The following is a 14,822-nucleotide window of genomic DNA, read 5'->3' on the forward strand; positions in this document are numbered from 1 at the left end:
CGCCGCGCCACGAGAACCGGTTTTAGCAAGGATGACACTTGCACGCGCCACAACGAGATGGCATCAGTTCGACCACCATCAGCCGCAGAGCAGCCTATGAGGGTCCGCTTAGACGTTTCGGATGACGTACCCACCATAAACGAGCTTGTCATGTAGGCAACTTGGTATAAATCCACGTCTTGGACTCGTTTTTTCGTCAGTCTTGTTCAACAATCTTCCCAAGAAGCCAAATAACCAGAAATCGTCAACATGGAGTGGGCAAAGAACACGTACAACGATCAGTATGAGAAGTGGATGCCTTGGATCGAGGACATGTACCTCAAATGGTTCACAAAGGACAACAAGACCAGCTACGCCACCAAAGGTTCGTTCCATACTCTCGAGAGTCAGGATCATGACTGACAGGTCTAGAAAACCTCAACAAGACAAAAGTAACGGGCATCGAGCAAGTCGATACTCTCCAAGACGGCGTGAACAACCTCGCCACAGGCCAGGTCGGCCAAGGCGGTCTCCTCCAACCCGTCGGAGACATGGCCTCCAAGGAGGGCATCAACCGCGCCGAGCGACAAGGCAAGGACGACAAGGGTGGCTACACACCCGAGAACATTCCCGGCTCGGCGGCCGTGAATAACGCAGCTGGTGCCGTCGTCGATGGCGGTAAGGCTGCTGGCGGTGTTGTTGGGGGACTGTTTGGCAGTGGCAAGAAAGAGTAAATGGTTCATGTGATGCTTGGTGCTTTTATTGTTTTCTTTAATGTTTGAATGATACCAGTTTGGGTTGGGATAGATGGAATAAACGACAGTACCTACGCTAGGACGTATACAATGCCATGATTCATAACCGAAAGATAACATAAGGGATCTCACAATACACCAGGTCTCGCATCAAGTCGTAACAACCCCCCCAGCTTCAACATCACTCTGTTGACTGTGTCCCCGGTCTGGCTTCCTCGCAACGAACTATGTGCGTGAGTAGATCAATCAATCCCATGGGGATCGCAACTCACCTCGGCAGCAGAAACGCAGACGCCTTTCGCCAATCCGCAGACTCCAATAATCAAAGGGATCAGCTGGCCCGCCGTACCCACCGAGTAAACATCCGTCACTCCGTTCCAGTACAGCGTGAGCTCAATACCCAGAACGAAGTAAACTAGGGAGAATATCCTGTAACACCATTGGACGAGGTCGCTGTAGAATCGACTACAATCTTGTTAAGAGATGCACTCCCCTTGTAAACCAATCGAAAACAGGTCGCTCTTACGAGTCTTTCCACCTGGGTTTTCTGTCCTCTTCCCGCTCGTCTTGAACCATTCGACGCCCCTCCTCGGTAGTGTTTAGCTGATTGCGAGCCGGCCCATCAGTCCATGGTCGTTTTTTGTACACACGAAACACCAGAAGAAGACGGTGCATCGCTAAAAAGACAAATGCTGCCGACGCGCAGCTCAGGGTTCTCGTGATGTGCCGGTTAGATAGTGATACCTTGGCAAAGAGAAACGCATGAGAACCGCAGGGAGTGGCCAGAAAGTTATCACCGCGCATGCCGCGATGCCAAAACCAAAAGAAGTAGCCAGCGACTGCGCAGCCGAAAAGATTCAAGACGATGCCATGACTCAGGCAGGCCATAAATCCTTTTCTTTCGGGGAGGGTTGAATTTTTCTTTGGTAAGCCAGCTGGCACCGCGATGAAGACACCGCCAAAGATGATGTAGGCCAGGATAAGCATTTCAGCCGTGTGTGTCGGTCGCTTCTCTGCTGTGAGAACAAGGATAGCGATAAAGATGGCAAAGACGAAGATGGAGTAGGTCTCCCTAAAAACAGCAAATTTCTGGAGATCGGTCGTCGGCGCAAATGAGGTCAGCCATTGCATGTAGATGCCCAGCCTGATCCCCAGGCCGTACAGATCCGAGTCACCTTCGAACCCACATTGTTCGTCACGGACGGCGAGTGGGAATGGAGTTTGATCAGGTAACGACGTGGAGTTTATTGCGGTCATTTTCGATCTTGAGGGGAGAGAGAAGGTAAGTCAGCCACACCCTTTCAAGACAGGAAAGCAACGGATTTAATGACAACAACTGCTGAGCATAGCGAGACATGGAAGCCTGCTAGGCATTTTTGCAGGACCAGAATCGAACCATGACCTGAAGTTGCACGGTTTCAGCTGACCAGGATTGGTCAGTCGACTGCCCAGCTGCAGCTCAGCTGAATACAAGGAGACTCAGCTCCAGGACGAGGCTGATTGGTATACCCTTGTCATTGTAGATGACTAATGTCCAGGTAGGTCAGATAATGAAGAAATCTATTGTCAAAGACACAATAAATTAACTATGTTGATATAGATAGGTACATGATATTTGCACTTGATTGGCTGTGGTGCAGGCATATGAGTTGATCACTTTCCGATGCAGCACCGGAACTGTCCTACTTGTCGAATATTTTAGACGCTAGACCTCTCGGGCTTGCCATTGTGAGACTCGTTGTCAATGACACTGTCGTGAGGGTTGGCATAGTCATCCTCGCCACTGAGCTCCTCAAGAGTCTTGCGGGCAGTCTCGGGAATCAGGAGAGTGGTGAGGCAGCCGAGAAGCATGAAGAGGGCATAGATCTCGAGGACGTGATCCATCCAGGGAGCCTCATTCTTGTCGGTGGCACCGTGGGTGCGGAGGATGGAGATGGCACCCTGACCGATGATGGAACCGATCTTGCCAGAGGCGGCAGAGATACCGTGGGAGGTGGAACGGTAGCGGGTAGGGAAGACCTCGCCGGGAACAATGAAGGTGGTGGTGTTGGGGCCTGGTCAAGTCAGTTGACTGGGCTTGAAAAGTAGAGCAAGAGACATACCAAAGTTAAAGAAGAACTGGGCAAGCACGTAAATGGCAAGCAGACCGTTGGAGGGAATGTGGTTGTAGGCGAAACCCATAACCTGAAGGTGTTAGTGTCACGTGGCACCCTCAAGGCGAACAACTTACAATGAAGAGAATAGTAAGAATGCAGAAGCCGCCAAGCTGAATAGTCTTGCGACCGAGGGTATCAATAGTAGCGACGGAAACCCAGTAGCCAGGGACAGCACCAGCAAGGACGATGATGATGTTGCCGACAGCGGTGTTGTACAGGAACTCGTAGACGTTGTGGGCATCCTTGGAGGAGTAGCCGATGACCTTGAGGATAGTGCCGTTGTTCAAGCTAAGACCATAAAAGGCCACATCAAGACAGAACCATGAACCGGCAGTACCGAGAAGGAGGGAAGCGTTCTTGAGCTTGCTGTAGTGGCGGAAGAAGTCACCCCAGCTGGCCTTGGGCACCTGGAGGTTGGTACGGGCACTCTGCTGAACCTGGGCGCGGGCAACCTCATCAGTCTCACCCTCACGCTTGCCAGTCATGTAGGCCTTGACATCCTCGTCGGCCTTCTCGACATCGCGGGCGACGTCAAAGGTGTAGCGGGGGGTCTCAGGGATGGTGAGACGGTCTGGGTTCCCCGGATGTTAGCCCATGTCACTGACATGCATGCCAAGAGGGAAGCCAAGAAACTTGATCACTTACAGTAAAGGGCGATGCAAGCGGGAACGGCACCGAAACCGACCAGGGTACGCCACATCTTGTCAACGGCGACCTGGCAGTCACCGGTGCAGTGCTTGGTATCGGGGGCGCCCTCGAGAGCGTGCTTGAAGCCGAGGGTGAGGAACATCATGACGAGAGCAGCGACAAGCTGGCCGATACCCTGCATGGCAAAGACGGCAGCCATCATAGCACCTCGCCACTTGGTAGTGGCGAACCTAGGGGTCAGGGGTCAGCATGGGAATTGAAGACAAGATGGAATAAAACTTACTCGGAAGTAATAATGGAAGAAAGAGGATAATCACCACCAATACCAATGCCCATGATGACACGCCAAAAGATGATGAGACCGATCAGAGAGGTGGAGGGCGAGCCAGCAGTCAGAGCCTGGGCAAGGGTAGCAAAGATGATAACGATAAGCTCCAGACCGTACATGCGCTTTCGACCGACAACATCAGCCAGCATACCAAAGCCGAGCTGGCCAATAACGGTACCGGCAGAGGTAGACAGCTTGATGGCGTTGTCGTTGGGGGTCGAGAGCTTGCCCTTGCCGGGGTAGTAGACGATGCCAAGCATGATGGTGAGCATGGAGACGCAGAAGATGTCGTAAGAGTCAGTGAAGAAGCCGACACCGGCAACAACACAGGCTCGGACATGGTACCAGCCAAAAGGAGCCTTGTCGATCTCTGCGAGGGCGAGACGACGACGCTCGTTGGGGTCGGCGATGTGAGCAAAGTCATTGTGGAAGTTGTGGAAGGCATTGTTACCACCGCTCGTCTTGGCGACGGCGGCGGGGGCACGAGCCTCATCAGCCATTGTTAGCAGGGATATTATAAGGGGAAGTATTAATAAAAGATGGGTGAAGTAAAAGAGACACAAGCAAGTGTTTTTGATATTCGTATACTTGAGGAGCGAGCGCTCTGTCCAAGAGTCAAGTGAAACCTTGCGCCTGTCGAAGAAGAAGAGCCAAGAAAAGAAAACAACAGAAGACGAGCTTGGATATAAGTATGAAACGAGTGCTGAGGACACGGCCGAGCTGCCAGGCGGATTATACGGCGTGTTCCATCAAACAGATCCGTCCGAACCGATGGCTCCTGCCCATCACGCTCTTACCCACTTCTCAATTGCCCACTCATCAGGCTCCCTTCTCTCCATGGGCAATCGAATCTCCAATTCTGCCTTTGGCCGCGCCTCAAGGGGCTTCAGTCTCTTACCATGCTCGGTCTAGGATGAGGCACGAGACACTCGAGCACGTCGAGAACCCCAGACGAATCAACGGGTCGCTCCTTCCCCACGTGCTTCCAGATGCCAAGAGCCTTGGCTGCAGGGCCTCCCGAGATGTTCAGGGAAGGAGCGACGCGAGCTAGGGTCTCGGCAAACGGCACGGAATTAGCGTGCTTCCGACCCGCCTTGGCATGATCCAGCGAATCTTCTGCAGGCGCATCTGGCTGTCGCATCTCATGCCTCGCATTGTCTGTGGCATCGTTGGACCCCCCCTTTATTGGCTTTAACCATATCTCAGTGACCGAGACCGAGCGCTCCATTTGGTGCTCGTGCGACTAAGCTTGTTGCTGATTGAGTTTGCCTATTTGGGACACCGAGCACTCCACAGAACGCGTCCTGTAGAACCTCGAGACCCGGATATCACGGCTTCGAGAGGCGACGGCCTTGTTGCCGCCTTACTCCCGTTAGCGAGCCGGTTCTCTGGTTCCCTTGCAACCTTGCCAGCAAGCATATCCTCTCGTTGTGCCCCTCGGTCGCCGTGTTGTCGGTTATCGGTGCCACTCTCCCGACAAGTCTTCAGCTCTGCCTTGCGACATGCGCCCGACTTGACTCTTCTCTTCTTCTTTCACACCAAGTTTGGACTTGATCGACCGATAGCCATGTCAGCACCTGCAGTCAGCTCAACCGAGCCCCCTCCGTTGTCGCTCGAGGTTCTCACTAATCCCAGCGAGAAGAAGGATGCACTCAAGCTCGTGGTAGACAGTGTCGCCCAGCAGCGACAGATTGCCTCGCGGGCCATCATCTTTCACCCTCTGTCTCTGGCTGTGTTTGCAGCTGTTCTTGCTGTTGCGCACTATGCCGCCAAAGTTGGCAACGACTTTAGCTCCATGCTGATCACGTACCCAAGCATCATCCTCACATATCTAGTCGCAACCCGCTATCTGTCGAGCGCATACATTCGCATCGCTGAGGATACAGACTGGCTTGGATGGCTGAAGAACGAGGACGGTGTTGAGGACACCATCATCGGTGCCCGCTACGGCAAAGACATCATTGCCGCCGTCATCGTTCGCTTCGACAAGGCCTCCCGCAAGAATGGCAACAGCAAAGCCCTCATCCGGGGATGGACCACCAAAAACAAGTATCGACATCGAGGACTCGGTGGAGACATGCTCCGCGAGACTGTCAAGATCGCCAAGCAGACGCAGGGTCAGAACTGTGTCGTCGAGTTCGCCGATGATCACGCCAACAGCAACCTACCGCTTCACACCATCTTCAATGCGACATTCCTCGCACGTCAAGCCCGGGCGAAACGAGCCTTGTCAGCTGCTGTCAAGGACTGGGAGGAGGGAAAGCAGGGCCCGCAGTGATGCAGACTGCCAGTGTGCCTTGACTCGGTAAGCGTTGTGCCGCAACATGATCCATTGCCTTTATGGCAGATCTAGACTAACGAACGAAGCCATTCAATTATCTCTACCTTGTCAAAATTCCATAAACTCATTTAATCTCAACTACCCTCCTTGTGCCATGGGCCCTAGCCAATCTCTACTCCCGCCGACGTGTCTTCAAAGTTGGTGCATTTGGCGGGCTCTCGCTGCTGCAACTCGATCTTCTCGTCCGCCGTCAATTCAGCTGTCGCCTGTCCTAGCTTGATGGTGAAGACCAGGATCAGCGACACTGAAGCAAGGCCAGTGGCTGTCCAGAAACCGATCTGGTTTTGCTGTCGCCGATCCATCTTGTCAATTCGTTGAACCTCCTTCGCCGCAGCTACTGCGAGCTCGCTGACTCCCAACCAAAAGGCGATGCCCAGATACAGCAAGCTGTTACATAGGGCTCCAGCCACGGCCTGAAGTCTTCGAGGCTGCGAAGTGGTGATGAAGACATTAGTCACGTTAAAAACGATGTCTACACCAATCGTGGAGCAAAGCATGGCAGGGAACACGTATGACCAGTACGCACGCCACTTTGATCCACTTGTCTCAGGCATGAGAGCAAACAGCAGTACAGAAGCGAGGAACCCAAAGCCTGAGATGATCATCAGGATGCGACCGGGCACCAGATGCAATATGAACCCGCTTATCAGTGCCAACACAAGCCCCAGGCTGGGCAACGGGGCGAACCACACGGCTGTTTGGAGAGGCGATGCTTTGAGGACTTCCTCCATACTATCATCCATAATTAGCCAAGCCTACAGACAATCGGGCAAGGGGCTCACTAAAAGCTGGCATAAAAGAGATACAACCCAAATACACCATACTCGATGAACAGGCATGCGACAAGTCTCTTCATATACTTCGGGCGGAAGAGCTCAGCAGGAAGCAATGGATGTTTGGAGACCCACCCTTGAACATATACCGCTGCGACGAGCAGCAGTATGCCAAGGATATAGGTGATGAGGATGTAGGGAGTTCGCCACCCGTCGGGCGCTCGGCCGCTGTCAGTGATGGCATACACAACCAGCGAGACGCCAGGCACAATGGTCAAGAGTCCAGGCCAGTCCATCTTGACATCCGGATTCGAGCCGCCGAGGTTGGAAGGAATGGAGAGGCGGCCGATGATGGTGATAAGGAGGCTACAAAAGGTGCCTATCCAGAAGAACCATCGCCACCCAAGGATCTCGGACGACACGGCGCCAATGACGATACCGAAATAGAAGCCGATGCACCCGAACGCACCATATATACTAAAGACGATGTTCTTTCTCGGTCCGGGTCTATACGTCTGTCCAAGCAGCGCCAGGCTAGCGGGGAGAAAGGCAGCTGAACCGATTCCTTGCATGGCACGACAGACAATGAGCATGGTCAGGTTCTGGCTAAAGCCGCAGATGAGCGACCATGTGAGCAGCCAGAGATGGCCGGCCAGAAAGACGAGACGACCTCCATATCGGTCACAGACGCGGGCGAATGGGATGAGCAAGGCCGAAGTGGTGAGGTTGGGGACGGCAGCAGGCCAGGTCCTTGCCGAGTCGGGTATGTTGAGGGTCTTTGTGAGCGACGGCAGGGCGACGTTGAATCCACTGATGGCGTACTCGCTCATGATGAGGGATCCGACGACGGCAAAGACGAAGCCCATCTCGACGAGCCAGGATGAGAAGACTGGGGGTCGCCTCCGGCCGAGGAGTTCGAGCTCGTCTTGATCCAGGAGATGGCAATCCATGTCTGTGTAAGGCTCATCAATGATACCTGCCTTTATATCATGGGTCTGTTCCGTCATGTTGATGAATTGATGGTCGTAAGGGCTGGCATTGATGCCGAGGAGGAGAGAAATCTTGAGTTTGACATCTGGCAAAGTGCCCGCGAGTATTTATACAGACGATATCTACGAACATTGATGGCGTAATCACGAATTCTGTATTGCGAAACTTCATGGCGGCCGAGAGGCTGCGATAATGGAGGGGCAATGACGGGGACATGTTTGTTCGATGTGAATATGTTATAGGTCAATGTAGATGAGAGATGTACATGATGGAAGAACGCTTGAGCCTCTGTCGATTGAGCGGTTCTTTGCTCTGAAGATGAACCCAATCTACCCTAGGCCTTTTAATACGAACTTGAGCGGAATCAAGCGACAGACCGAGTGCCTTGTAATTCACAAAGAATTCACAAAGGAAAAGGTTACAGACAACATGATCGGATCCGTGTGTACTTGGGTTTGGGTTTGCCTTTTGCTTCAGTAACAATTGTTAATGCAGTCTGAAGTGAATGAGGGGAGCATGTGACTCAGTGAGTGGATGATGAACAATGCTCAGGTCTTGGCTTCGTGTCCACATTGGGGTTTTAGATAAGGTAGACGTCAATTACATGCATTTCTTTTTTAAAACCTCGTAAGGCTATTTCTAAAATATCCGGGGTCAATTGTGTAAGCAGTCTATTATGTATTTGGAGGCCTGTTTTGAGCACCTCTTTGGAGGATCCATCGTCAATGGTATCCATATCGAGGCAGATGCATTGCCGTGACCACTCCCTTATTAAGCTACTTTCTAATAATAGCCTACCCATTTTCCACTCTGCACATTCCAACTCTTGGCTCGCCCGTCTAAATGGCTTCGCCCGAGTCGTAACATTTCTGACACGGTTGGAATTGGACGAATTGTTTAAGCAAGGCTGGGTTTTTTAGCACCGCCCAGGCCGTCTCTTTCGCCTCGTGTCATGAACTCTTGGCGTTGTGTCGCTCTTGGCGATGTGTCTATAATTAGAGAGACGAGATGCGAACCCAGGCTTCAACAGTCAATAACCTCAAAAAGAATCGACGCATTCCTCTCCCAAGTTTCAGGTCTCTCAATTTCTTTTTATTTTACTCGCATCGCTTACCTTTCCAACTGAACCATGATCGAGTTTGACCCCCGCGCAGACATCACGCTCAAGGTCGGCAGGGAGAAGAAACTCTTTTCGGCCTGCTCCCGTGCGCTGTCGAGGGCGTCACCCGTGTTTGAGCGCATGCTGTACGGACATTTCACCGAGAGCAAAACCCGACTTGCCGAGGGCGAGGAATGGGTCGTGGAGCTACCAGAAGACGACTCAGCACCGATGGAGGTCTTTCTAAACATTTCGCACTCCCATTTCGGCAGGGTGCCGAGGAGGATGCCGCTGGATGAGCTGTACGATCTGGCGGTGCTGTCGAATTACTACGACTGCACGAGGTTACTGGAGCCGTGGATCAACGGGTGGATGGCTTCGATTGAAGTTAGAGACTCGAGCGTGAGCATGGCAAAGGCTCTCTGGGTGTCGTGGGAGTTTGGACGCAAGGAGGCTTTCTCGAGGATGGCGCTGAGGATGCTGATGGAGTCGGACATGGGGAGGACGGCCGAGGATGAGTTTGACAAGCTCAAGATGCCGCCTGACATTATTGGTGCGTACACATATCCCGTGAAGCATTTGGGTCAACTAACAACTTACAGAAAGAATCTCGGCGATCCGACTCCAGACGATACAAGCTCTCCTAGGGGTGCTCCGCGACATGGTGGAAAACCTACTCGTGGTGGACGAAAAGCCGCGATGGTGCCGGCACGCAGAGTGGATGGGCCCGCACCGCTGCGAGTCCATGATCCTCGGGTCCATGACCTTTTGTCTCGCCAGGGCGGGCCTCTGGCCCCTCCCCTCAGCGGAAGAGGTCCCAGACAGCATCGTCAGCCTGCACCGCAAGATGACAGGACTGGTGATCCACGACATCGGGCACGTTGGAGGGAAACCTGCCCTGGATCATCAGCTTTGTAACCCGGGGCCGTTGCTCATGGGGCAGATTGAGGAGATTTTTAAGGATGTTGCGAGTCCGGTTACAAAGTTTCATTTGGAGAGGATGGATGAGCAGGCGAAACGATTGACCGAGTCATGATTTTGTGTTTTGTGTTTGTTTTTTTTAGCGAGGTGTTGGATGGGTTTTAGAAGGGGGACCAAAAACGTGGACATGATATTCATTTCTTTGCTTCTCAAAAAAAGTGGTATTTTTCATCGATGGACCCCGGCCTGTCACTCGACATTGCTAGCTGGACTCCCAATCTACCGGATCATAGAGAACAAAAATTTGTGTGCGTCGGTCGCACAGCATTCCTCGTGCGTGCGTGTACGTGCGTCTTTTTACCCCTGGACCATGCTTCCCGTTACGGATCTGTTTTCCGAAAGGATTTCTGGAGTACAGGGTAGCCTGTCGAGCTGGCAGTGAAAGATGGAATGCGTTCCTTGATTCCAGCAATCTTGAGAGTGAAACAATTGCGCGTCCTCGTAGTTATTTATATTAATACAGTGTTTTTTATATTGACTCTTTATTCATAACAGTATACACCGAGTCACAGATATGCGGTCAAATACATGCGTGCTGAAGCTGCAGTCGTGGTCCAATATCGCTGCAATCAAGTGGGCACAGACTGCCAACTAATTCCCAGTACCTGCATACCCTACGGGCCCTACAGTCAATAGTTTCAATGTCCGCTTACAATTCCTTTCCGGGTACACATCTGCAACGTGGTCACGCAGCCCATGATGAGTTGGCACCAGTCTAAGCCCTAACATCTCGACTCAAAAAAAATCTCAAGCCCGAATCTCAATCAAAAGAGTCTTATCGCGGGCGCCTTCCCCCCTTCTGATGCAGGCTAACGGGACGCTATCCACCGCAAGGGCGAGTCCATCGACGCAGGTACAGGGAGAAAATCAAGACAGGGGTGGACGGGCTTGTCTGAGCCCCCTGGAAGACTGGGCAATGCTTAATCTCGGGGCCAAGACCCATTATCTCGAGGTCTCTGCAAGATGAAAAAGGAGAAAAATGACGTCTTTTTCTGTTATCAGAGATTTTCATTTCAAGCTTTTGCCGATCGGCGATGAATGCTTCATGATGTCCCGTTGGCGCGATATCTAATATCCACTTTGTTCGATTCCGTCTTCCGTAGTAGCACGATGGGTCCGGAAGTTGAATCTTTCACCATCTCGAATACCGAGCCAATTGCGAACGATCCGTAAAAAACTCAAAGTGAAAAGAAGTCCATCTTCCTTGGTTCTGGGAAATTAAAGTCGACGATGTCATGGCTTGAACCTTGGACATGGCCGGCTTCAGATTGCGGGAGTGGCTCAACGCTTGTGGGTTTTTTGTCACAAGAAGATCAACGGAGCTGCCGCCTTTTTAGAGCCCTAGAGATGGGGATTTTGAGACAGCGGTTGTTTTTCCAAAACAGCACTTCTCGTATACACCAAGATCAAAGGTCCAACCAACATTTGCACAGCCTGCGGAACGCCCGGAGGAACAGACATGTTCCCTTCTTGCGGGGTTTTGCAACCACACCATGTGCTGTAACCTGGCAGTGGCTGTCTCGTAGTGGCGCCCCTCCCCGGAAGTGGGTGCTGGCCGCTGTTGGTGCTTCTCTTCGTTTTCTTTTTTGCTGATGGTGGTCTGACGGCAGGTCGGTTCGAGGCATCACGCTGACGATGGCATGAACAAAAGCTTGGCTTTCTTAATTACCCGTTCAATGTTCACCTCTTTGACTCTTGTCTAGATGTGCTACTGCAGCTCATTGTGCGTCTCACACAGAGGTCTCTCAACCCATGCCAGCTGTGCGACCTTTCACTTTGCTCGAGTCTGTCACTCAGCTGCAAATCTTCTCCCCAATTGGCCCTGAACAGATAAGAGATGCACCTGTTTGTTTACCCCTCCCCTCCCGGTTCACCCGACAGCGAACAAGGTTTCGTCCCATGTCGCAACTCTTCGTCATGATGCGCCCACTCCCCCAGGCTCGGGGACAGCCTTCTCCCCGCGGCTCTCTCGCTCACTTCAAAGTGGTTTGGTCAAATACGAGCCTACCGAAAGGAGCATTCTGATCAGCAGGCTTCTCTGCTCGTGTGTGGTCCACTAACAATCTGGCAACGAGAAAAAAGGCCCTTTCGGCTCGGCGCGATAACAAGCTGGCCTTGTTCCGCGCTAGGAAATGCCGACGTGAGAAAGAGACCAGGGCATTTGCTTTGCTCTGCTTTGTTTTTATTTTTATCACCGGTCGCTAGCTTCCCGAAGTTCCCAGCCACGAGGCGTCAAGCCCGATTGGGGGGAGGCCAGGTCAAAGGGGGATGGGCGGCAAAGGGAGGGGAGGGCTTTTGTCGTGGTTGCTGGGCACAGAAAAGGTGGCGTGTTGTATTCCGTTTGCAATCAAAACAATAGAGAGTGTTCCAAACAAAACGCCCAATTCTTTCATTAAGTATTCTATATAGTACGTTCATGACATTTGCTGCTTCTGCTGCTGCTGCTGCGTATAATCGCGTTTAAGTAGAACTCGTAGTCTCGACATCTATCGCCAGCTGCGTCACGTTGAACGTGACATACTCATTGTTGGAAGAGTAGGCTTCGGTTCCCCAGGCCATGTAGCCGAGATAATCAGTAGGGGACGGGTAGTCCGTGTCGCTCATGGACAGGATCTCGTTGACCAGAGGGGAGAGGTCGCCGCTGAACTTTTCCACGGGCTCCTTGACGTACCACGTGAGCACCTTTTGCTTGGTCTCGTCGTTGACGCCGACGTAGAGTTCGCTGGGAGAATCAGTCAGTAGATGGTATGAACTGATGTGGAGTGAAACTCACAACTTGACTCCGTGAAGAGTCTTGGTCGCCACAGGACTCGCGCCGCCATTGAAACCGATAGGCTGAGTAGCAGCTCCAATGGCCGCAAACCACACCATGATTTCGTGAGAAGCGTCCTCACTGACCTTTGACTTTTCCTTGTCCTTGTCCAAGAACATATCCATGGCGACGTTGGCGTTGACCTCACGATCCACCAGATCGTCAAAGTCGGACTTTGTGATGTGCTTACTTCCCTTGGCCGACGTGTTACCAGCAGCGTAGGTCCAGGCAAAGTCGATCTCAATCTTTTCAATCGTGTTTAGCTTGACGGGGAACGTGTCGCTTTCAACCATGACGTTGGGGAAGGCGTGCACAGGAGCCTTGACATCGTCGACGGGATAGGCCCAGACGCTGGCCCAGTTGGGCGCCGTGAACTCTGTGTCATAGGTCTTGTTGTTGTGGATGTCGACCTGAGTATCGTGTTAGGTACATGATGAAGTAGGTGGATCTCCATCAACGGCAGTTGGGATGCCATGCCAGGATGGTTGAGGGGATGAAAATCCGGGGACTCAAGAGATGAGATGAGAAAAGGCGTCAAGCTTACATATAAACACATTCCTCCCTTTCCACCATCCTTCACACCCCACTGGTTGGGATTCACTACATCAAATCATGTCAGTAAATTGTAACACAACCATGTCGCACAGATGTTGAGCCAAGCTTGACGTTCATGATGCGGCTCAACCATCAAGACGGCAAGGTGCATATGACAGACGCGGGGGAGGACAAGGAGGCACCAAACGGTCTGGCAGGTGTCTACATCTACTAGGGGGGCATAGAAAAAAGATAAAAATAACAATGGGTAAAATGAGTGTGAGAAAAAAAGCCATGAAAAAAAGTACTCACGTGTAAACTCAAGGCCCTTGGTCTCTGGATGAATACCATACGACTTTTGGCAGTACTGCTCGACCGTGATGCCATTATCGTTGGGCCTCTTGGGCTTGGTCGGGTCGGGCTGCGGCTTGAACAGAGGAGGACCTCCTGTGGCCTCTCGATGCTTCTCAAGGCCAAAGAGGATGCCGAGAGTGATGGCGATGGGGAGGGCCAAGAGGCCAAAGTTGACGAGGAAGCGAATCGTCATGGCTGACGGGGGTGGGGGAAAAGACGAACAAACGATGGACGATGGAGCGAGTGAACAAAAGAGAGAAATCTATACAGTTGAAGGTTATCTCGTCTTACTCGAAACGACGACTTTCCCTTTGCCCTCGTCTCAATCGGGAGAGATCAGAATAACGAGCGAACGAACGTCTTGGGGGGCAACGGAACGGATGATGGACGACGACGGGCAGAATCAAGGAAAACAAGCCTGAGAAATGGATGCCTCAGCTCAGCTTTGCACGCAGCTTTCCCTTTTCAGCCGCCAACTAATATTTTTTCTCTCACACATGCTTCCAGGGGGAGGCGAAAGAGAGAGTAAGAACCCACACACACCCCCCTTGCGTCGGCTGCGGAGAGCCCATCCATGGTCTGATTGAAGGGAAGCGCTCTTCTGCTTCGATAAGACGCACACCCCCTGTGTGAATGCCGAACCGAAGTAGGGTACCCACAGAGTGAAATCTAGAGGCGGAATGGCAATGGCAGATCCAATGAGCGACCGGCATCGTTAAGAGCTGGCCACTGGAGCAGCTGAGAAGGTGTGAGCCCCTGATCAAGGACAGGGATGGCCCCTGGCTCCCGGGAGTCGTATAGCTGCTTGTGGTGGAGTTGGGCCAGTCTAGGGCGATCTCTCGATACGAGGAGGAGGGGGGGCCCCGTGGATGTCACTGCAGGAACGGGCAGAGAGGGGAGCTGAGGAGCTGAGCGCGCTGTCAACTTTGGCACCTGGGGCGATACCGAAAGGATGGGCCGTTCCCAGGCAGGCCACCAGTTCAGGTCAGTCAGTTGGCACGTCACGCCCGCTACAGGCCAGGCCGGGGCCAGGACAGCAGGCAGTGTCTCTGTTCGTGTCGCATGGATCTCT

The 14,822-nt window shown here is 52.5% G+C and overlaps 7 protein-coding genes across 7 annotated transcripts; 3 read left to right on the plus strand and 4 right to left on the minus strand.

Annotated features, from left to right (window-relative positions):
- Positions 1 to 249: 249 nt before the first annotated feature.
- Positions 250 to 713, plus strand: MRS44_002275 (uncharacterized protein; the record flags this gene model as incomplete). The annotated part of the gene is made up of 2 exons (XM_046279693.2): positions 250 to 364; positions 412 to 713. The coding sequence occupies 2 exons, from the start codon at positions 250 to 252 to the stop codon at positions 711 to 713; spliced, it is 417 nt and encodes a 138-aa protein (XP_046126848.1).
- Positions 714 to 884: 171 nt separating this feature from the next.
- On the minus strand, positions 885 to 1,991 carry MRS44_002276 (uncharacterized protein; the record flags this gene model as incomplete). The annotated part of the gene is made up of 3 exons (XM_046284320.2): positions 885 to 959; positions 1,007 to 1,199; positions 1,261 to 1,991. 3 exons carry the CDS (start codon positions 1,989 to 1,991, stop codon positions 885 to 887), a joined length of 999 nt encoding a protein of 332 aa, XP_046126849.2.
- Positions 1,992 to 2,432: 441 nt separating this feature from the next.
- MRS44_002277 (uncharacterized protein) lies at positions 2,433 to 4,366 on the minus strand (the record flags this gene model as incomplete). Its single annotated transcript, XM_046273056.2, has 5 exons — positions 2,433 to 2,788; positions 2,837 to 2,918; positions 2,965 to 3,461; positions 3,536 to 3,768; positions 3,822 to 4,366. The coding sequence occupies 5 exons, from the start codon at positions 4,364 to 4,366 to the stop codon at positions 2,433 to 2,435; spliced, it is 1,713 nt and encodes a 570-aa protein (XP_046126850.1).
- A 1,067-nt stretch (positions 4,367 to 5,433) lies between these two features.
- MRS44_002278 (uncharacterized protein) lies at positions 5,434 to 6,144 on the plus strand (the record flags this gene model as incomplete). The annotated part of the gene is made up of 1 exon (XM_046284838.2): positions 5,434 to 6,144. One exon carries the CDS (start codon positions 5,434 to 5,436, stop codon positions 6,142 to 6,144), a length of 711 nt encoding a protein of 236 aa, XP_046126851.1.
- A 164-nt stretch (positions 6,145 to 6,308) lies between these two features.
- Positions 6,309 to 7,987, minus strand: MRS44_002279 (uncharacterized protein; the record flags this gene model as incomplete). Its single annotated transcript, XM_046271512.2, has 2 exons — positions 6,309 to 6,939; positions 6,990 to 7,987. The coding sequence occupies 2 exons, from the start codon at positions 7,985 to 7,987 to the stop codon at positions 6,309 to 6,311; spliced, it is 1,629 nt and encodes a 542-aa protein (XP_046126852.2).
- A 1,112-nt stretch (positions 7,988 to 9,099) lies between these two features.
- On the plus strand, positions 9,100 to 10,105 carry MRS44_002280 (uncharacterized protein; the record flags this gene model as incomplete). Its single annotated transcript, XM_046277469.2, has 2 exons — positions 9,100 to 9,622; positions 9,672 to 10,105. The coding sequence occupies 2 exons, from the start codon at positions 9,100 to 9,102 to the stop codon at positions 10,103 to 10,105; spliced, it is 957 nt and encodes a 318-aa protein (XP_046126853.1).
- Positions 10,106 to 12,510: 2,405 nt separating this feature from the next.
- MRS44_002281 (uncharacterized protein) lies at positions 12,511 to 13,943 on the minus strand (the record flags this gene model as incomplete). The annotated part of the gene is made up of 4 exons (XM_046277470.2): positions 12,511 to 12,772; positions 12,824 to 13,272; positions 13,407 to 13,462; positions 13,709 to 13,943. The coding sequence occupies 4 exons, from the start codon at positions 13,941 to 13,943 to the stop codon at positions 12,511 to 12,513; spliced, it is 1,002 nt and encodes a 333-aa protein (XP_046126854.1).
- Positions 13,944 to 14,822: the final 879 nt, after the last annotated feature.

Source organism: Fusarium solani, assembly GCF_023522795.1.
Source record: "Fusarium solani strain SB1 chromosome Unknown bctg00000001, whole genome shotgun sequence".
Classification (NCBI taxonomy): Eukaryota; Fungi; Ascomycota; class Sordariomycetes; order Hypocreales; family Nectriaceae; genus Fusarium; species Fusarium solani.